Below are 22,686 nucleotides of genomic sequence, written 5' to 3' on the forward strand. Positions count from 1 at the left end.
TCCTTGGGCAGGGAGCCTGCTCTGTCCTTCACGGGCAGCCCAGCGCAGGTACTGCTTAGGCAAAACCTTCATCAATATTTAAAGACGAAGCCAGGAATCCCGTAGCCCAAGCAGCTTTCAAGCCTTCCATCAGATCAATGTCGAACAAAAGGCTGCAGTATGAGGATGCTCCAGCGAGCGGGGTCCAGACTGCAGGCTGGCACTGGCACCTCTCCTTCCCAACACCGATCGAGTTTCTCTCCTCCAGCCCCGGCAGGCTGGGACGGCTCCAGCACCAGCCCATCACACGGATCTGCCCATAGCGTGCACCGAAAGCGGCCCCAGAGCGCACAGTTTCCTCTTACCAAAGTATTTTCAGTTTCCAGCCAACTTCAGAAATCAGGTGCTGCTACAATCCCCTTGACTTGCTTTGAATATTACTTTGCTTTAATGCCAACCACTTAAGAACAAAACACCTGAGGCTCAAACCATGGGGTCATCGGTTCCAGCATCCCGACTCGGAGCAGATGCTCCAGACTAGCAAGAAAACCATAATGCACTTAGCTAGTTTGACACTGCATGGGAGATCTTATTTCCCTTAGCTATAAATGTAACCGATCACAAGATTATCCGCAGCCCTTTTGCAGTTCAGCCACGCTGCCGGGCTCCCTACTCCCTGCAAGACTGAATTTAGCCCTTGCTTCCGAGACATCCACAGACACATAGAAGTTGCCTCTTTTTAGCCGTCTTGGTTCTCTCGTATCACTTAATTATTATTCAGATGCCAGAGAGCAGCTGGGAAAAATACCATATCAAGATAGAAACAAAAAAATTTTAAAAAAGAGAATAATTACATCTAATGACCAAAAATCAATAAGATGGGGATAAATTTATGTCCCTTTCAGGGAAAGTGACGTGGGTAGGGGATTGGAATCCCTCAGAAAGGACCTGCAGAAGGCTAAGAGCATTCCTAGAAAGAAGCATCTATTGGAAATATCAACAAATTAAGACTTTGCAAGCAATAGCGAGCAGGGGCAATTTGCTGATTAATACCATTATGGCTCTGGAAGTCATCTTCCTGCAACCAATTGCACCGAATCACTCCCCATTTCATCTCCTCCCAACAGAATGACACGCCGAGCGGTTTGTCCCCACCGCATCAAATAACCGAGCACCGGTGTCCGGGACGATGCTCACACTCACACCCTGGGCTTCAGGGTACGAAGAAGGCGGACAAATCCTCCCGCGACCGTGCCAACGCTGAAAATCCATCTGCTCTCCGTCCCCAGACAGAGACAGCAGGAATGGATACCGACATCTCCTCCATCCCTAAGGGAGATATATTAGCTGGTTACGTAATAAAACTAACGGCATGGCGCTTCCAAGGACTACCTCGCCGACAAAGCCCTTCCCCTTAATACCACCGGAGATTACAGCAAATCGAAGAAGAGTGGAAACAAGGCGAGGGGCTGCGGGCGAGGTTTTGCACAGAGGAAAATGCTGCAGTCTCTCTCCCCTTAATGCACTCTAAATCCCATCTGATTTCCAACTCTGCTGCTAAAAAAAAAAAAAAAAAAAAGAAAAAAAAAAGAAAAAAAGCCCAGCCTGCATTAAAATTATATTAACGCTGGGTGAGTGAGGTAGAGTGACTCAGGAAGGGTGTGGAGGAGGAGAGTTATTTAGGGGAAACATCCAGAGGAATCCAGACCATGATAGCATTTTGGAAGCAGACCAAAAGGAGCCTGGGGTGCAGATCTGCTAAAGGACGCTAACGTGCTTTTGCAAATCTGATTAGTTGCTGGTTTTGAGCATCCAGGGTCAGATCCTTCCTTCGATAAACACACATCACTTATCCCCCTCATGCCGGGCTGCCGGCAAAGTGTAATACAACACAACCCTGCTCTTCCCTCTCAATATCAGATGCTTTCCCAGCTCCGAGGACAGGGTTTTCACTTCATTTCTGCTCCCTCTTCAGGCTGACTGACTCCACAGCAAGCGACGTCAAGTCAAACACCCCGAGCAAAACTACTTTTCCCTCCACTGTCCCGTTTTTGCTGCCAACTACACGTTGACGTTTTAAAAATATGTTCCCTATGAGATGCGGATATTGATGGAAGTCAAACTGGAGGTCTCATCTAGCCAGACTTCTGCTTTACATGCAAAGTGACAAGGCAAGAAGTCACCGCCCTGCCACCCGACTGCACCTCCTTGTTCCCCCTTTGACAATTAGAGTCCAAATAGCCCCATCCTCAAGGCGACGTTTCTTTACACCTTCACACTTGGCATCCTTTTTGAGCTTATTTTGACGTACCTCCTTCCATTTAATCGAAACAACCAGTGAGTTTCATCTCGGAACTTGAAAAGCATGGTAAAGGCATCAGGCAGAAGTACAGCACAACTGGAGGCAGTGGATGAAGCACCGACTAGACACATTCGTACATTCCAGTATCGCCTCTGGAACCAGTTTCTATGAATTTACTGTTTTATTCTCTACAAGATTATTTTGAATAACTGCAAAAGTCACCAGACTCGGCAGAAGAGACATCCAGATAACAGGGGAGAAACGCTACAGAGGATCCCTAGAACTAAGCCATCGACTATGGCGCCAAGATGGAAAATAAAGCAGGAGGCAAACAACCCGAGGCTGAGTGCCGAGGGATGACTGCAAGGTGCCACCCAAGCAGAAAAAGCGACAGTTGCTCAAGAGCAGCCACCAAAGCATACAAAAAAAAGTCCTGAGAAAGGAAGGAAATGATTGAGCAATAAAACATTGCTCACACTCTCTGCCAGTTCACTGTGAAGCGTTTTGGAGATGAGTTTCTTATGGCACTGACTAGTTGTGTTAGTTGACCAAGTCTGGTCCTACCTGTACAGATACGGAGTGGGGAGCAGAATTCCCACCCAAAACTGAGGCTCAATAGCAAGCTGGCAGAAGGAGGAAAAGAGGAGAGCCACCAGCACTACAGCAGTAAACAACAGGTTAGTGCTCCCCTTTTGTTCTGGGCTTTTAAGTCACAGCCTAGTTAGTGACAATCTGCAGTGAGGCAGAACTCTTTTACTAGTGAAAACTTGAAATGTCAAGTAAAAGCGAGGAAAAACCCCTAGCTAAGAGCAAAGGAAAAAAAACCAGACAAAGTAAAAGCTTTCCAGCGGCCTTACCATTGGCATCTTGGACTCCGGTAAGCGCTCCTACTGCTGCTGCAGTTTCACCAGACAGGACAATTTGTCCTCCACCTTGAAGAGTGGCTTCAGCAAGCGTGGCTACTGCATGGGCAGCTGCTTCACTGCGGGCACAGGGAAGGGGAGATAAGAATTAGGAAGACCAAACAAACAAATAACTCCAGTAGCATCCATTTTAACCAGGCACTGTATGTCAAGAGAACAAATCCAGAAAGGAGGGATTCTTACTGGGCCCAGATGAAGTTATCCACGGCAGAAAAACTACAGTGGAGGAGGAATATATGGGAAGAAGCTGCTTCCACTGGGTTTTTCCGGCTTGCAGATCTCTTAGTCAGAACATCCCTGCCTTCTTACCTTCACCTTCATTTTCTTGGGACTTTACTACAGCTTTCAGACAATCCAAGTAGTTACACCACATGGCTCCTCCCTGCCTCTGTTTTCTGGTACAAAACACATTCTTTTGGCACTGTCACGTTCTGAGTCTCTACAGATTTTAGAGCTTTCCCCTTCATTACTGATTCCGCCAGTTCACCTTGCGCTGAAACAGACCCAGAGGTTTACCATTACCAGGATCACATCAGCAGCTCTGTATTTAGCCAAGATGGAGTACTCCTCCCCAGCCAAGTGGTTTAATAATTCTTTTTAATGAGTGATCGGTAGCTTAGCACAGTATTCTTAAATTTCTTCATATGAATGAGGTCAGACCAAAGGTCCTTCTCGTGCAGCAACCCTGCTGTGAGAACAGCCAGTATCAGACATTTAGGAAGGAGCGTGTATGTTCCTTCCCTTCCTACACTCTCTCAGCTTCCGACAGTCAGCAGCGTATTGATTTCCTACATCAGAGACTGCATCTGGACCATCAGGTTTGATTTGTCTAATCCCCTTTGAAACCCATTTATACTTTTTGCTTCCACAACATCCTGTAGCAATGAGTTCCACGTTTAATTAGATGCTGTGTGAAGAAAAATTTCATTCTGGTACTCCGAAAACTACGGCCTCGGTCTGGCTGGGCAGCCCTGAAGCCTGATATTGCGAGAAACAGAAAATAACCGCTCCCTTTTCGTTTTCCTCACGATTTCATAGACTTTCAGTAATCTCCTTCCCAAGCTGAAGAGCCATAGTACACTTAGTGTGCAAGGACTCTTCCTGGCTTCCGATCACTCTTGTCCTTTCCAGACTTTTTCTAAATGTAAGACATCTGTTTGAGTGGGGTAACCGTTTCTCACGCTGTCCAAGACGTTGACATACCGTGAGTCAGCCCAGGGGCCTAATCCTGGCTTGTCCTCCATGCCTTTCCCTATAATTCCTAATATTCAACTTATTCTTTTGACAAAATTTGCTCAGTAGTGAGAAAACAGTCGTGGAGGACAGTCCCCTGAAAGATTTCTGAACGGTAACTGATAACATATAGTTAGTTCCTCATTGGGTGGAGATATTTCTTCGTATGTGTGTCACTTTGCATTTATGGACATCGCATTTTATTTGCCATTTAGCTGCACAGAGTGCTGTGAGCATCCTTCAGCAGCTGTCCAGATTTCTCCAGACCTTTTGGACAACTATCAGCTACTTCTGGTGACCTACTGCTAGTCATAAAATTATTCCAAAGCTACCTCCTTCCTGCAGCTGAATCTCCTACCATTTCTTACTTTAATGAATTAAAAAAGCAGGTATTTTCTTTAGCACTTCCAGTGGAAAAGAGATCGAAGGAGCCATCTAGGAGCTTCCCCTAGGATGCTTTTCCTTAACTGCCCTTCTCGTTCTGTGGTAGACCAATTGACTCAAATATTTTCCAAGTACTTCCCACTCATTCTTTCTCTTTCCTAATTTCCTGCCTAGGTGCCGTAAACTTTCCAGCTACATTCACTCAGGGTGTATGATCATTTCTAAATAGCCCCTCTGCCTCTCAGAGTAACTCTTAAACACCGTTACTGAACAAGAGTATTTTCTTCTTCTGCTTTCCTGTTCCCTTTGGCTAATCTCTCTTCTGAACCTGCAGCTGGGTGAAGGCAGTTATGCTGCAGGAAAGCCAACTACAATACAGCAAACCTGGGGTAAGCATGGATTTACTGGTGTAACGCTGTTTCCCAGATTTGCACAGCACTTATTTGAATCCACTTTCAAGGGCAACTGAGCATTTTAATAATTTGTTACGGTTGCATCCCTGAAAATAATAATGATCTGCAGCATAAAAGCTTTTTCCAGTTACAGTGTGCTCCACAAACATTAATTGGTTCAAATGAATGAATTAATTACCCACCTCCACTTTGTCCTCTTTTACTAGAAGGCTTAATACTTCCCATCCTCAAACCTGACAGAGGCTGCGTCACCCATCGTGTCATGCTGTTGGCAGACGTACTGCTCTACACGGGACTATGGAAGACTCTGCACTCTGCCAGTAGCCATTGGAACAAGATTCAGAGAAGGCAGCCTTCAGCTAAATTGGGCATAAGGTTTCCAGAGCAGATGAGCCACCAGCTTTCAAGGACCAGAACCTTGCCAAGATCTTCCTACAGGCAGGGGAAAGACCACAGTCCTACAGCTGAAAGCTACAAGGAGCATTTTGCGGCAAAGGAAAAGGTACACCTCTTCCACATGGAAGGGTGTTAGAGGATAGTCACCCGGAAAGGTCTCCAGTAGCGGTGAGTAGACCGCTAGGGTCCTGCTGACACCCCAAGAGGGTGACAACAAGCTGGGAAGTAAAACATGAGGCCCCTCATTCCCACTGCAACGCTGCTACAGTCTTCACATCGCTCCTGTTTGAACAGACTTATCACAGGGTTTTCCTGGGTATAAACAGAGCCAATCCGGTCCCGAGGCACAGTAGAGCCTTGCTGAAGGCTCTTCCATTCATATTTTCTAGAAAACTCTTTAATTCTAACAACATTTATTTTTATCAAAGACTGAATTTCCTGAGCTAATGCAGGAAAAGGAACTGCTCGCTGCAACCCTAAGAGCTAAAACTAGTAACGACAGGATGAAATTAAATCCAAAAGCCCACGGATGTTCTAGTCCAGAAAAACTTCTAGAAAAAAACATAGAAAAATCTATTGCCTGGAAGCGTGCAGGATACAAATCCTGCAAGTCGGATTCCAGGGGACAGGGCTTTTTCCTGCAGCTCCATGCCTAGTTACTTTAGCTGTTCTTCCTACAGCATCCTAAAAAGATCACTTGTTTTTAAAAGGCAATTTTATAGTGAAACTATTAGCAAAAAACAACTTAACCAACCTCACATGGTAGCAGAAAAGAACGTATCTGATGGACCCGAATCTGGACCACAAAGAGAAGAAACAGCTCCAGGTATGTTTGTGAATCAGTTGCAACAGGAATTTGGAAGCAAGATGTTGCATGCCCCAAGATCAAGGTGACTGCTGTAGTAATTCGTGTCCGTAACAAAGTCTTGGAGCTTTACTCTGACCACCAGCAGTGTGGACTTGTGCCTTGTCCTAACCCACGGCTGCTCCGTCAACTGCCTCTAGACCAGAATCCTGGTTTGGATGAGGAAACTATTTTGTTTACACCTCAGCAGTGTGAAACCTCCCGTGTTGCTGGGGCTGATGCCCATGTTTCCTACAGTCCCTCCGTGCTCTCTCGGGGTGCAGCTGCCGTGTGCCACAGCCATTTCCAGTTTTTAAGAGCAGCGGACAAAGCTTAAGCAACTCCCCAGAGCTGAGCAAAGACCTGCTGCATGGACCTGTAGGGAACTACGCTGCAGATCTCAGTAACTTCAGTACAACCAAAAAATCTAACAGAGCTCGTTGCAAGATGAAGAGGAGCATTACTATTGCAGTTCATTCACGTTCTACTTCAGAAACACATTTGTGAGAAAAACACTGGCTTGTGGAAGAGAGTCTGACTTCCAAAGAGAGACTGTACTGCCACGCAACAGGGAAATTCAGCCTTAGCCTTTTAGTAAGAAACCATTAATAGTATTGAGGGAGACCCAGACCAGCGTACTTTAGAGGTGCTGTTAGCACATCATGACTCTCGCTTGCTTAGGAAGCTCAATTCTGTACAAATAATATAATTTAGAGGGTACAGTTACTACCCATCTTATCCTCTTTCAAGAATTTTCCATGTCAGCGTTTTCTGTCATTACAGTGGACATCAGGAACTGCCCTGCAGACACCTGGACATGGGCCGACATAGGAATTTACTGAGGAAAAGCCTCTACTGGGACTGTACGCAGCGGTCTTTGCACCATTGGAGTGAAAACCTAGAAGGAAATGTCATGTGTGCATGCTTCAAGCCTTCATCTCACACCCATACCTGTTGAGTGCCATGGTAACAGTTGCTCCTTGTTGCATCTCCTGAGATGCTGCCACTGCTGCTTCTGCTAACGATGCCACTGCCTGCGTGGCCTCGGATGCCTGCGTCGTCTGGATCGTCATCTCACCCCCCTGTAGCGTTGCCCAGTTCTGCTCCACCTATGGGAAAAAACAAAAAGAAAGGCCCTAGGATAGGATGTCATCCCATGAATGCAGAGTTGCTTCCTAAAATGAACGAACCAGATAGCTTCGAGAGGTCTTTGCAGAATCCTGCACATGCTCTGACTCTGAGAGACAGGGAAAATAAGGAGGAAGCCTGGGATCCACCTGAGAACACTGATGGACCCTACAACCCTCTATCAGCGGTGAGTGAGTTTCTCTATAGTCAGCCCGTGATAATAGTTGCTGTTCTCCAGGTGTTCAATCTTCAAATAAGAACTTTCGTTTTCTCACGCACATGGAAAGTGCACCTCAAACATCTGTGAAGCCCCTCAACCTCCCGCAAATCCCTCTTGTCCAGCCACGTCCACAACAAAGCAGGCCAGTGTTGACCGTTGCTGTGCTCGGATCCCTGCCTGCCAGCCTGGGCAGTTTATGAAGTAGCTGCATTTCTGCGGTGCTGGATCCCTAGCGTGGATCACGTCCCCCAAGGAAACGGCCCACGCTTGCCTCGCTGTTCCTATTTGTTTGCACCCATCCGATGTCGTTCTGGGGAACAGTCCATGTTCCCGTTCAGGATTTATTTGTACATCACTAGTGAACTCAGATGGGTTTGAGCAAACTGGAATCTCTTTGTGCAGCAGCAAAATACTTAACAGAAGACAGCAGATGGTAAGTACTGTGTTCATGTATCTCAGTAAGGGAATTTCAATTCCCTTACTTCAGACCTTTACGTAGGTAGGTTTCGTATTAAAGTTCACTCAGTTTCAGTCGCTCATTTTCCACCTAGCCCACATTTCTCCATTTGGGACTTCACAGCTCAGGAGATAAGGAGTGTACAGCCACAAAATCCACCAGGATGTGAACCAGAAACATGCATTGGACCAAAAAAACTAAAGAAGTGGAGGATGAAGGCCCATCAGCTGACAAATCCTACCGGCTGCTTTGCAAGATGAAGATCTTCCCTCACCCTCCCATCTCTGTTCTCATCCCCACAAACATTTCAGGCCACTCACCGTCTTGCCAAGACTCACAAATAAAAATGTCGTAGAAGGTGATGAAAAAACAGCCCTCCATTTGTTAAGACAGAGAAAGCTAAAAAGCCCATAGAAGCAGAGCTGGCTCAAGGCTCCCCGCAAAAGGACAACTAAATGTTGCTGCCTTTGGGCAAGAAAAGGGTTAGTTCCATCGAAGGATGGAGAGGGAGAGAGAAGCTGTCGCGGCCCCACTCACATCTGCTATCACACACTCCTCAGCAGCTGCCAATCTGGTTTTCCAGCACTTGGGCACAGGCAAAGCTGGCGCTCGTCGTAGCCCTTTAGCCATCCCCAGCCGTCTGATGTTCAAGGCAACTGGTTCATTCTCCTGCGCCCAGAGCTGGCCCTGGGCGGAAGGATCCAAAGCAGGGAGCAAGCAGTGAGATAGAGAAAGGAAGTTGATTTTAGAGAAGGCAACGTTCTTTTTAGAGAAAGTGGAACCGAGTTTGAGTGCCCGGAGAGGAAGAAGTTGCAGATGGCAGAGATCTCGAGAGAGTCGGATCAAGTTTGTGGTACTCGTTAGCCATGCCAAAACCGAACCGAAGCAGGGCTGAGCTGGGAAAGACACCCTTGCCACCACCACCACGCAGAAGAGGAGCAGACACACATTTTTTCAACTACATGGCAACATGCATTTGAGTGACAAGGGAGGTCTCTGCCTGTCACTGTGACGTTCGGTGCCCCGCAAAGATGCCTAAGCTTTTTCAGAACAGGGATGGAGTAAGGTCTGGAAAAGAAGGGGGGACTGTCCAGGCCCTTCTCCGTGCTAACGCAAAGGTTGTGCTGCTGAGATGCTAGCGAGCATCCCTGCTCCATGCTGCTTGGTGTCCTATAAACACATCGATTTACTCAGAGCTCACTGAGATCTTCCCACAGCAAAGAGATACCAGGACAAAAAACGTCCCTAGAGAGGCTGCCAGCAGGCTGCGGATCTCCGTGTGCAGAGAAATAGCACCCATCCCCAAAGCAAGTTTACTTTTGTATCTTTATTTTGAGAAGATATTCCTTAGACGTCCCGTTCACGTTAGGAATTAGACGCCTGTGTTCCCTTCCTTTATATTTGTACCTTTGAAAAATTTCTTTCAGATCTCAAGAGATATAGCTGGTTCTTGAAAACCCTCTAAGCAGCTCCAAAGTAATTCAAGGTCACGGCCACAGGCTCTTTCACCCTGGGTCTGAGATGGAAACAGGGTTTTGTGCAAAGCAAAGCTGTTCTGTGCTGCCACCTGTCGCTGCGACAGCCCCATCCAGGCAGAGGGGATCAGACCTCGTCATTCCTGCGCACAGACTCTCCGGCCAGAAATTCTGGCATGCAAAGGGGCAGAAAGTGCCCTGCAGCCTCAATTACAGGTGGGTTTGGGGGTGAAGAGGGTAAAAAAAAAAAAAAAAAAAGAAAAATTTTAAAAAATCTTCATAATCTTAAAGGAATGTTCCTTAAACACACACAAAAAACCATTAAAGAAAAAAAAGTGGAAAAATAAATGCGTGTAAATTTGAGATTTTGGGATTGAAATAGTCTGATCAAGTCCTCGAGAGAAACAACTCTGCCGAGTTGTAAAGCGGTGGAAGAAACTTCGACAATAAACAGAACAGTAACTCCGCAGTGTCTCCTATTATCTGTGCATTTATACAGCTCTCCCTGGGATTTACTTGCAAAGCTCCCGAAAAGCTGCAGCAAAGGAACAGTCCTGTTTTGTCCACAGATCGGTGGCCAAAGAATCACTGGATTTGCCCACAGCCGTGCGATATCCTTTGCAAGCCACAAGCTCAAAATATTCCAGGCATCACTCCAAACCCTGAACTGACAAACCAGCGCCCAGGATCTACAGCACATATGAAACAGTTGCTCAATATGAGTACATTAATGTGTATTTGTGTAGGTCGTTAAGTCTTTATCTGCTACAGTAGACCTCACAAAATAAATAATCTATAGGAGATATCAAAAAAATTTATGAAATTCAGAACGGAGGCTTCCACCATAATTGCATTTGTACAGCCCTGAGTCAAAATGACAACAGTTCAGCACTTTCTACATGAAATTTTACAGTCTTGTGTTCGCGTGTATTTTAACCCTTAACACGGTGGGGAAACAAGGCCTGGTGTTTCCTGTGACCACTTAATTCTAGAAAATATTTAACTTCATTGAAGTTCAGATAGGGAAATTCTGGTTTGTGCACCACAAACATGACCCGGGTCCTTACCTCTCCATCAGTCACTGCAGAATAATTGACTTGTGCGACGGTAACTGTGGTAGGCAACTCTGAGGCATCGGCCAGCGTGGCAACTGTAGCACCAGTGCCGACCTACAAAAGTCAACAAAATGCAGTCAAACACACTTGTTATTGCTGGAAAAAGTCCGCATAATTCAGGCAAAGAGATACTCAAATGCTGTCAGGTTAAAAAGCACCATGCCCACAGTGAACAAGAGTAATTGCAGAGCTCACAGAAAATACAGAGCTGTCTCAAAGGGCCGTGGGAGGAAATCACACGTTACAGCCACGTTAATCTATGGCAGCTTCCAGAGTGGATATGGCCCAGAAGCAAGTTTTGCACAGCCCTCATGCTGTCCCCTACGTTCACGTAGAAGACAGAGTCCTCTCTATCCTCCCAGCTTCACAAACAGCAGCTGTGGGACACCAGTGCCATTTCCAGGTGCGAGCGTGGTGCGCCAGTGGAGCCAACACGCTTCTCCCACGGGACAGAAGTCACTTAAAAAGCCACCGAGTAGTCCTGGATCAGAACATCCTGCACATCAGCTCTCATTTATGATGCTCCTTGCTTACCCTTCACTGGGACTCTCGTCTCCAGGCACTTGCCAAACATTAGTTCATCCTCAATACCCCACTGTCTTTGGAAATTACCCCATTTAACAGCTGGGAAAAGACAAAGGCAGGGAAACGTGCAGCTTTGTTTCTAAGGAGAATTAAACCTATAAATGCTAGAAAGTCAATGGGATCTCAGATGCCCAGCACCTGACAGAACACCAGTCAAAGTAAAAACGTACGTTAGCAGATGAGAAAACAGAACCAGCTTGGCAAGTCTGCCAGGCCTTGGTGGGGGGGAATAGAAAGCCGTAACAATCACTGAAAAGCTTTCCGTTGGGAAAACCTAAAACAAACTCACACACCATGTTTTTATCGTCATGGTTGTGAGATGAGAACAGCCAACAGAAAACATCTGAGATTTTACCAAAAATGTGATGCTGAAGAGGGACAAGCCGCTGGGCCAGTTGGGTACAAGAGGGCAGTGGTGGTTTTGAGGCACAGGGGAAACAGGTTCAAATCCCACACCCACGAGGAGTTCTTGGGAAGTTTCAAGTGAGCACTTAAATTTTTGACATCCTGAGCTGCCAGAACCTGCCTCCCCACACCGGGAACACAGGGAAAACAGCAGCGCCACAGCCACCGCCTCAATGCACAGCCCCTTCTGCCCTGAATCCCCTCTGTAAAACGGCGTAAGAGGCATCTTTACTGCAGGGGCCATCAGGAGGATAAATACATATTTGGTGTGTGCAATATATATATTACACTTTAAGCGTAAGATGAAGAACAGGGGGCACAGAAATACCTAATGCCATAGATGAAGCTATGAAAGGCAGTCCCACCACCTCTCCTCCCATCGCTCCATCCCATTGCCACCACAGGCGTTGTGTGGCCACATGATGAACTGTATTTGTTTGTAAATGGGTTTTGTTAAATCCAGGTCAGATCCCCGAATCGCTTGACTGAATAGCTGCAGAAATGCTTGTACATAACAGGAGAACTAGGGATGGGAGTGGGGAAGAGAGGATGAGACTGCTGCTTTGGGTGGGAGAACTGGGTTAACAAGCCTGCAGGCTAAGACATACAGATAAAGACAAAATTCTTGAAGGACAAGTTAAGCCACCAAAAGGAGTTTACTCTAAACTGCCTCCCTGACGCAGGCAGCTTGATCCCGAGTCAGCCGTGCTGGAAACGCAAAGCTGGAGGGTTTCACTCACCTGGATGAGGGACACGGTGCCATCAGGGTTACTGAAGGTTTGTACCACTGTCTGTGACGGCACCAAGTGCGCTATACTGTGTGTGGTCGTAGTCTGCTGCTGTGTCTGCTGATCCTCAAATGCGTAGAGCAGGTCTTCGCGCCCATGCTGCTTGTAGCAGTTCTTCACGATAGTCCGCAACGCTTGGGTCCACGACACCTACCAGCAGAATGAAAAAAAAGAGTGAAGACTCAGCGTAAGTTTTCTGAACCACCACAGCTCTGCTACTGCTGTGATTTCCGTGCTTATCTTTACTGGGTTTTATTGAATCATAGAACCATAGAATTGCCTCGGTTGGAAGGGACCTTTCAGATCATTGAGTCCAACCATCAACCCAGCACTGACAAAAACCATCACTAAACCATATCTCTAAGCACTATATCTACCCGTCTTTTAAATACCTCCAGGGATGGTGACTCCACCACTTCCCTGGGCAGCCTCTTCCAATGCTTGATAACCCTTTCAGTGTAAAAAGTTTTCCTGATATCAGTCTAAACATCCCCTGGCGCAACTTGAGGCCCTTTCCTCTTGTCCCATGGCCTGTTCCTTGGGAGAAGAGACTGATCCCCACCTCTCTACAACCTCCTTTCAGGGAGCTGTAGAGAGCAAGAAGGTCTCCCCTCAGCCTCCTTTTCTCCAGGCTGAACACCCCCAGCTCCCTCAGCTGCTCCTCACCAGACTTGTGCTCCAGACCCCTCACCAGCTCCATTGTCCTTCTCTGGACACGGTCCAGCCCCTCAATGTCTTTCCTGTAGCAAGGGGCCCAAAACTGGACACAGCACTCAAAGTGGGGTGTCACCAGTGCCCAGCACAGGGGGATGATCACTGCCCCGCTCCTGCTGGCCACACTGTTCCTGATGCGGGCCAGGGTGCTGTTGGCCTTCTTGGCCTCCTGGGCACACTGCTGGCTCATATTCATCCAGCTGTCGACCAACACCTGCAGGTCCTTTTCTGCCAGGCAGCTCTCCAACCGCTCTGCCCCAGGCTTATAACACTGCATGGGGTTGTCGTGACCCAACTGGGCGGCTTTCAACAAATTCTCAAACAAACCAAAGGCCCCAACACCTAATCCCTCTCTCCTCATCTCCCCGCTTTCCACAAGACTAAAAAAACCACTCTGGAGAACTATTGCGTTGCTGTGTACTGATACAGAATGAGCACATCTGGCCAAGGGAAAGTGAAGCTTCTCAATGAAATCTGTTTCGCCAGCTTTCAAGGAATTCTGACTAAGGGATTGGGGCCAGCAAGTAGAAAACCATCCCTACCTAGGAAAGCACCGACTGCCACAGCACCATTTCCAGCCTCACTAGGCATCCAACCAGACCTACATCAGCCTGCACAAGTCCTGCCACTTGGACACCCTGGTAGCTTTGATTCTCTTTGTGACAGGTTGGTAGAAACATCACCTGCATACAGGATCCATGGCCAGAATTGATACCCAAGACCTTTTCACTGAGTTGTCTCATTTTTTCCTGGCACCATTGCACATCCTTGACTGCTTCTCTTTAAATACAAGGTCCCTGCTGCTTAGGGTGGGACAGTATCCCTTCAAAGTCCTCAAGACACCACGATACAGACTCAATGATAAACGACCTGCATACTTGGAGAGTAGACTTGTCTCAGGCTGGGGAGGCTGCTTCATAAGGCCACAGAGGCCAGCAGGTTCTGCAGCTAGTGAAAAGGGCACCCACTGCAGAAAGGCTCAAATACCTGCTCATCACACCTTCCCAGCAGGGACAGAGCAGATCGAAGGTTACGCCTCTCTCATCGCTCTCCCAGGCTGAATGTCTGACACAAAGTCAAGGAAGGGCCGATGTCATCATTTCTTCTGTCACTCGAGGAGAAAGCTATTCCCACAAAAACTGGTTGCAAGCCCCTGTGCTCAATTTGAAGGCAGACAGACGTGGGAGATACATACCCGCTGCTTCTGCTCCTCTGTGCGGACATCGCTGCGAACGTTGGCCCATGGAATGTCCTCAGGCCACCAGATGGGCTTGCAGCTTTCCTTGCCCCAGCCTGGTTTCCCGCGACCTGTGGAATACTTCAGCATCTCGGGGATGAAAGCTCGCAGCTGTGCCTGGAACAAACCGCATAAGAGTTTTTTAAGAACTCATATCTCTGGTAGTTTTGAGGTGCATAGTACAGAATTATTACATTTAACTTCCATCCTATTGGAACCATCAATTGGCCTGAGTGTGTCAGGAAGATGGACAAATACTTCACCATCTTCTCCCGAGATTCAGGTGAGAACAGCTTAGTAGCACGTGGAAGAGCAGACACAAAATTAAGTGACCCAATTACAACAGTAAGGCACAAACACAGGCAGCATTAACACACTTCATGGTTCAAACACTACCATGAAAAGAGCTAGCCAACCTGAAAGGGAGAAGAAAAACTACATCAGAATAGCACAGAGAAAACCCACACTCAACATCCCCACAGCGACAGGAACTCAGACGTGAGCTGACGTACATTTTACACAGGTGCTGCAAAGAGGATGGCGCTTCAGTGAGCCCCTCGAATGTAAAAAGCCAGTCTTGCACATACACTTCTCCACCCCTGCAGAACATAACACACACTGGACTAATTTTCTGAATCTATTTTTAACTTCTGCCAGAGTGGGGACACCTTTCAAGCTGATTTTACTTCTCCTTAGCACCCACAGAAACTGGTCAACCAGTGACCGCCTTTACCATCAGGAGACAATACCTTAAAAATAGACCTGCAGATCAAATCAAACAGACGTGTCACCAAGAGCAAGTAATAGCCTCAGCGTTATCAAAGAGACTACAAAACTCACACGGGGTTTTATGACACATTTGGGTTTTGTACTAGACACTGCCTGGAGCCTCAGGAAAAGGCTGGTTCAGCTGCAGAAACAGAGCAGGAAGAGAAGCAGAGCTCACGACCACATACATCGGAGAAAACCATGTTAACTTAAAGCTAAATAGCTGCATTTAAGAACACCTCCCTGCATCCCTTCATAGCTTTAAGGGCAAGTTATCTGAGCTTGTGACAGTGCCGCTGGGAGTCCTTGGGCCACTTCACAACCCCGAGATGCCAGCACGTTCAGGGCTCTGGGGCACAGCCATGGAAGAGCGTGCCAGGGCCAGCATCGGTCGCTGCCACAGCCATGATGTGGTCCCAGCTAGCAGAGACACGGGTCAGCTCGTAGAGAACTTTTCACCCATCCCCGTTCTTCTGCCATAAGAGCATCCCTTCTCCCAGCCACGATCCTGCTTGAATGACATCCTGGTTCCAGTCTGGATCTTGTATCCTTTGGCTCCAAGCTTTAAATCAATTCATTTACATGCTGCCTTTTCCACATTAGCATAGGGAGTACGTGCTAAAGTCCCCAGTAACATCTGTCTGACAGAGGAATGGAGGAAGGCTTCAGAGGAACAGGAGACTGCAGATTGGCCCTGTGGTCTCTGCAAAACCCCTAAGCACACTGCTAAATGTGCTGGGATCTGCAGCGGCTCTTTCGGACACAGGACTGCTCTTCAAAGCCAGAGCCCAACTGGAAGATGTAACATGGGCCCTAGCTCACCCAGTTAAATAGAAAAATTGAAATGTGTTTTGGTAAAAATAAAACAATTTCTTTGTATGCACGATTTACTACATCGCATACAGTTTGCAACAGTGGCTAGGGACTTCAAAGGCAATAAAATTCCAGTATACTTGTGTGTTCATATATAGCCTATCTGCTGCCCACCCTAGAAGAACCACCCCTGCTCAGAGAAGCAGCTGCATTTCAGTTCCTCCACTCCATGGACACCCTGAGCCATTTCAGAGAAGCTGTACCAAAACCCTGAATAATAAACGGAGGCACAAAAAAAACACTTTGGTGCCCTTTTTCCCAGCCCAGGCCAAGCCTGTCCATAACGCACCTTCCACTGCAGGGCCAACCGCCACCCTGACACGCTTCAGGTTCCCCAGTTGAGGCCTCATTTATTCAAATAAACCTGCTGAGGGCACTGAGTTGCCTGGTGCAAAAACAGTTAAAAGTTCCTTCCCAGAATTGCTATCTGCAAGCCATGCTCCTTGTTACCAGATGGATTAATTACTGGTCCTAGGGAGTTCAGAGGCTCAAGCTACTCAAGGCACTTGTTAAGGAGGGTTTGTCTTTAATCCGCCGGGAAGACAATCAGCAGTGGCGTTACAACCTGCTCCAGTGCGAGGACTTCTCTAATTAGTGCCATAACGAGACCTCACCCGGGCAGCTCAGAGGGCTCTGACAGAGGCTACGGCACCAAGACAAAGACCCCGCATCTCTCGGGGCGCCGCTGGGAGGAACCGGTGCGACCACTTCATCTGGGGGAGACACGCGTTCTGCAGACTCCATCCACAAACCACCCGAATTCAACATCCGCTAAAAAAAAAAATCCCAGCAGCTCACTCCAATTTCCACAGTCATGCACAGTCACCAGGTCTGGGAAGGGCTCATATAAGAGAAACTGTAAAAAATATTTCTTTTGCACCCTTTGGTACACAGTCTGAGTGCCTTCTAAGTGGTTTAACTTAAGTGGTAGCGAGCTAATTGTGATTCTACCATTTGCAATGGCCCAAAGCACAGACAACTGCACTCCAGTGCTGGGAACAACAAGCTGTCCTGGGCGCAGAGTACCCAGCAATGCTCTGGTTTTAAGATTTATGGCCTGCTAAGGAAAGTGGTTTCTAGACCGGAGCAAAACCCATGCTGGGAATTTTCTACCTGTCCCAACAGCTCAGCGACAGGATCTCCAAAAAGCAGCACCCGGGAAAAGCACAGTCGAGTCCACGCAGGACCTCGGCTGCACCTCAAAGTGGAAGAGGGCAAAGCAGCAACTGCAGCAAAGCACCCAGGTATTCTGTTCACGGGCCCTTCTTTTTGCCACAGCCAATTTTAGACTAAATGTCTTTTAGGTTTAAAAGTCCCAATTAATGTTTAAACATTCAGATTAAAAAGCCAGGCATCTGTCAAGGCAGCAACCAAGCTGTCACCATGAATTTCCTGCTGTGAAAACCCACATGGCCCTGACCGAACTCTGCGAGGTCTCGCTGCTGGGTGCTTTCTGGCAGGCAGGGTGAGAGCGGGCTCACCGCTGTCATAAATTCATCACAGCAAAGACAGGGATGAGGGTCAGCCTGGGCGTCCTCAACGAGAAGCGATGGCACTCAGCAGACACAGCACAGGAATCCAACGCAAAACTAACCACCTGGTCATCCGTGCAAAAAGCAGGAGGTGCCGTGGGTCTCCCCGCGGAAGTGTCTACTCGTGGATTTGCTCTTTATGCAAATCCTTCTTCTCTTCCACCCTGAAACTGTGCTCAAGTCGTAAGAATGAGCGAGTAGTTCTAATGTTTCAGAGTCACACTGGGGGACCAGGCTGTCCCTCTCAGGATCACCACCTCCTAGCAGAGCTTGGCAATCTGAGCGTTGGACACGACTGCTTGTTCTTGCATGAAGGCACGAAGCAGGCTCTGAGCTTAAATGCTATAAAAGCAGGCAGCTGCCTGCATGGCAGAAGTAGACACTCATCCTTGTATCCAATACCTTGTAGGGCTCACTACCCTTCCCACTGCTGGTACAACCAGCCAGTGCTAGAGCTCAGCTGCGCAGGGGACTCGATTCCTAACTTTGAGCTCCCTCCTCCACAAAACAAGGATGCTCCCTCTGCCCCACGCCAGCGACCTGCTGGGAGAGCAGAAACACAGGCTGTCCCCATACCACACCTCTGACACGGACCAGAAGGGAGCATCAGCAAACCTTGTACCCGGGTGATGGGATCCAGCGCTGGGGGATCACCTCCGCACCTCCAAGGAGAGCATCCGACAGCCACAAACTGAGTTTAGTTACCATCTTTCGGCTTCTCCTGCATACAAACTGTCACGTGCATAAAGGTATCTGCTGTTTGTGCTAAAGCTTTTTGCAGGGCAGCATGCAAACAGACGTCAAGGTGATTTTTGAGAGGCCTGGATAAACTTTGTCAGCTTGTATAAGCAGGCTGCAAATCGTTAAGTTTAAAAAACATCAGATTAAAGGACAAATCACCTGTTCAGAAAGTATAAACAAATTCTAGTGACCTCAGTGAGAGCTGACTGAAGCATCGACCTCATCATTACCCAATCTTATTCCCTAATCATATCAGAGAGCAACCGAGAATGAGTTTCGGGGCAAATTCAGCTCTGACGTGTAGCGTCAACGTAGACAAAGTCCGTAAAGCAACAAGATTTCTCTGTGTAATGGCTGCAGGGTTAAAGCCCCACTGTGATACGGGGGTTTTTTCCCCGCACAGCCGAGGTGGGTGATGCTCTCCATTCGCAAGTTTATAGAAGCATCTTTGCTCAGGCTAGTAAAGGCTTTATTTCCCTCAAGACCACCAGGGAAGCAGAGCAATTAAGAGGAGAGTTATTTTCATCTCCTTGTTGAGGAGTTCACGCCTCTACCACCTGCCTGCTGACACCTGCAGCTGCTGAAAGCACAGGCCCCGTTTTTCTGCTCCCCATGACACACCTCTTAATTGTGCTGCCCAATTTATATTTATAAATATTTTGGTTTTCCAGGGGGCTTTATGCAACTTACTCAGAAAACCTCACTTCTTGTTAGCAAATACAAAGAACTATACTGGCAGCTCTGGGAACCAAGGCTCCTACAAAAAAACCCCCGATGGCACGTCTAGCAGTGCAACAGGTTGCGGTGAAGTCGGCGTCAGAGTTATCATCCACTCTCTCAAACAAATGTATTTCAAATGGCATTTGTGGCAAAAAATGAGACAGCATGGTGTCCTCATCATATTCAACATATCTGTGCTTTGTTTCTATTTAAGTTTGCCCCCGAGTCTGGCAAAAACTCTGTAGCAGCTGGATGCTTTCAGCAACAACATCATCTCCCGAGCACCACATGCAGCATCCCACTCCTTGAAAGTTTTCCAAGACAGACCAACCTGCCGGGCTGTGAAAATCCACCCAGGAGTTGCGGTCTTGTCCATTAAATCTAGTGCTCTGTCCTCAGGTGGCCTGCAGCCATTCAAGGATCTCAAAGTATTTTTTAAAGACGTTTATAAAACATCATCCCTATGTGATATGCGGGGAAACCGAGGCAGAGCAGCGCTGGGTGCCCACAACATGGGTCCCCACCACAGCAGCTGGGCTGAGACAGCGATGGATAGCCAAACGGGGTACAAAGAGCACAGACTCTGTCCACAGCTCAGGAGAAACCTTCACAAAGCTGTTTCCAGTTACCACATTGTACTAAAAAGCCAAGGGCTACTCCTAAAAAGATACTTGTTTTACCCTAATGCAGCATCAGAGGACTTGAAATAAGAGGCTCTACGTTGCTACGCTCTTGCATCAGCAGTTCGCACGCTTGCTGACCAAAGGTCCTGCAGACCACGGAGAAGAAAAACCGTTTCTCACCTAACAGAGCCACAAGAAGACTGGGAACACAGGAGTGTTGGGGGAGGGGGGGGGGACAGGGAAAAAAAGCCTTGCCAGTAGCTACTGCCTTGGACTGGAGAGCTGCTTCACGCGTGGAAATGCAGAGCGATCAAACCCCAGGGGCAACTGGGCTTGGCCAAACCTTTGTGCAAGATTTCCTGAAAACCAAGGCCATGTCACGTTTGGAAGAAAAAAACCCCTCCAACCTTATTTTTAGTTTAACATGAAAAGTACTAGTATTTTATCCATAGAATTCTATGGATATTAGTATTTCATCCATAAAATAGAACCAGAAAACCACTTCAACAACCTTTGATGTTAAAATATTTAATTTCCAGCTCTATCACAAACAATAAACAATATGCATTATAAATCCAGCTGAAGGCTTCTCTGAAGTGAGAGCTTGTCACTTTTATTGCTGCTTTGATGGCACGTGCAACATTAACAGCCAAACAGCTGACAGATCTTTTTATTGGCCCTTTTTTACGTGCACATATTCTGTGCGCTGCAAACCAGAAAAGTTTCTCAGATGTGTTACTGGATTGCAACAACCTCACATCCTGGTCTCATTCATCCATGCTCATTTCTCTCTCTCTCTCTCATTTCTTTCCACCACTCCACCAGCAGCAACTCATTTGCTTTGTTCCTCCCTCAGAGCCCACGTGCTGTGGGTACGAGCACCTCCAGCTTCACCACTTGCACAGCGCTAGGATGGCCTCCCTCTGCCCGCGCAGATCTCCACACAGATGCCTCCTACCCCGTTTTACGCCCTAGGCACCTCTCTTGCTGTTACTCAGGTTAATTACTGCAACAACACAGCTATGAAGAAGTCGGATAAACACGACTGTTTTGTTTGCCAATACAAATGAACTCAGAGCTACATACCTGTGATCTTTTTGTGGTCTCTCATTTTACCTTAAAAATAAAATGTTTCCATTTTTTACTTTCCCATTTCCATGGGAAACTTAATGATACAAAACAAAGGCTGCCTGTCAACAGCTCTTGCAGATACCACCTTGCACAGTGGCTTAAAAATCTAGTGACTAAATTTTGCCTTATGTTGTCATGGATTAGGAATACAATATGTTATCAGCCAAGGCACCGTATACTTCTTTGTAAAATTTTATTAGAAGTGTGAGCTTGTCTGATGCCACCTAAGTAATGGAAATCGTGTTTTGACCAGAATGTGATTTTTCTGTAGAGCACAGAGGAAAACCACACATCTTTGCTCTACTACAATGCCTCTTTGTATGTTGCCCAAAGCCTCTGACCGTTCCCTCTTGCTACTCCCTCTGAAGAAACTGGCTTTCAGCACTTAAAATTTGTTGCGGTGCATCAGATCGAGTGTATCCAGAGCCTCCTGCAAAACACACCTGCCTGCATTCAGGTCCTGTACCCCAGGAGAAGGAGATTTCCCTACAGATGATCCCTCCTACACCAAGGAAGCTTCCCTGGGGTGTCCCCTCCACTTCCTCCTAGCAATGAGGTTAAAGGGCTGGACCTGGAGAGAAAGGGAGTCCCCCACATCCCTGGCTCCCTCAGAATTGTCTCATTCAGGGTCTGATCTGGAGTTAAACCATCGGCAAGCTCCCCTCTGCTCCAATCCACAGCAGAAAACAGAGGAGGGAGCAAACTAGAGCATACAAGAAATGTCCAAGGAGGATAAGCCAAAACAGTACTCCACAAACAACCTTCCTGACCTCGGTGCCTAAAAATCACTACAAAGTACAGAACAAATAGCTACCCTGTTCCTGGTTTATGGGAGGTGACAAAAACAGCTCAAAGGGGAACAGTCCCAGCAGCCTGAGCTCTAGTCCTTACCAGCATCACCTAGAAAATAAGCACCAATAACAAAGTGTCACACCTAACTACTATCTGAGCTGTTACAGCCCCACGGGAAAGAAAACACCAAATGCATCCCCTGGAGACGCAGACATAAACTCCACTGCAAACGAACAGGATGTGACTGCAAGATGCCCAATATCTCTCTCTCTCTGGTTCTGCCATCTCTGGCTGCTTACCTGGGTCATCTTGTCCACCGAGACGGGAATGCCATCGATGGTGAGGGGCGGCAACTCTGAGTTAACCTCCTGAGGCGCAGGAGCATGCTCTGCTAGTGCGGACTCCAGGTCTTCCAGAATCATGCTCTTGTACTTGCGTACCTGTGGGGAATCGTTAAGCTCAGATAAACAAGGTAAGGAGCCACCAGGAGAGGCGAGGGCAAGGACGCAGGGCCAGCCACCTTCCCCAAGGTGCTGCAGAACAGAAGGAGCAAACAACGCCACAGCTGGCAAGAAAAAATACCCACTGTCCCTGAAGACTTGGCCACATCGAAGAGCTGATGATGAAACACTGAGTAACGTTAGCAAGTGGAAGTATTTATGGGATTAAAAGAAAAGTTCTGAAGCAAGACTTATTATGGTTGGGATCTGCTCCGTTTACTGTCTGGTCTGCAAGTACTGACAGCTGAGCTGAGTTCAAACACGTCACCCCTACCTGCTCCCTCTGCTTTTTAATCCAGGATATTCAACCCTGGTGAGATGTGCTAGGCAACCCATTCATACCGGGGACAGGACCTCAGTGCTACCCTCACGTCCCTACACTCTTCCAGTTCCATTTCCAGGGTTTTA

General features: G+C 47.5%; 1 protein-coding gene across 8 annotated transcripts in view; it reads right to left on the minus strand.

The window, feature by feature from the left end:
* The window catches only part of NRF1 (nuclear respiratory factor 1), a 74,024-nt gene that overhangs the window by 26,915 nt on the left and 24,423 nt on the right, over nt 1–22,686 (minus strand). For 7 of the 8 annotated variants that reach the window (XM_054187892.1, XM_054187893.1, XM_054187899.1 and 4 more), the window contains exons 5-10: nt 22,078–22,218; nt 14,557–14,715; nt 12,600–12,797; nt 10,822–10,923; nt 7,426–7,583; nt 3,139–3,263 (exon numbers count right to left, since the gene is read on the minus strand). In XM_054187892.1, coding sequence (XP_054043867.1) covers nt 3,139–3,263; nt 7,426–7,583; nt 10,822–10,923; nt 12,600–12,797; nt 14,557–14,715; nt 22,078–22,218 — 883 coding nt within the window. Of the gene's footprint in view, nt 1–1,048; nt 1,309–3,138; nt 3,264–7,425; nt 7,584–10,821; nt 10,924–12,599; nt 12,798–14,556; nt 14,716–22,077; nt 22,219–22,686 lie in introns of those variants that run through there. The other variant, XM_054187895.1, reaches the window with a different exon arrangement.

Source organism: Rissa tridactyla, chromosome 1, assembly GCF_028500815.1.
Source record: "Rissa tridactyla isolate bRisTri1 chromosome 1, bRisTri1.patW.cur.20221130, whole genome shotgun sequence".
Lineage (NCBI taxonomy): Eukaryota > Metazoa > Chordata > Aves > Charadriiformes > Laridae > Rissa > Rissa tridactyla.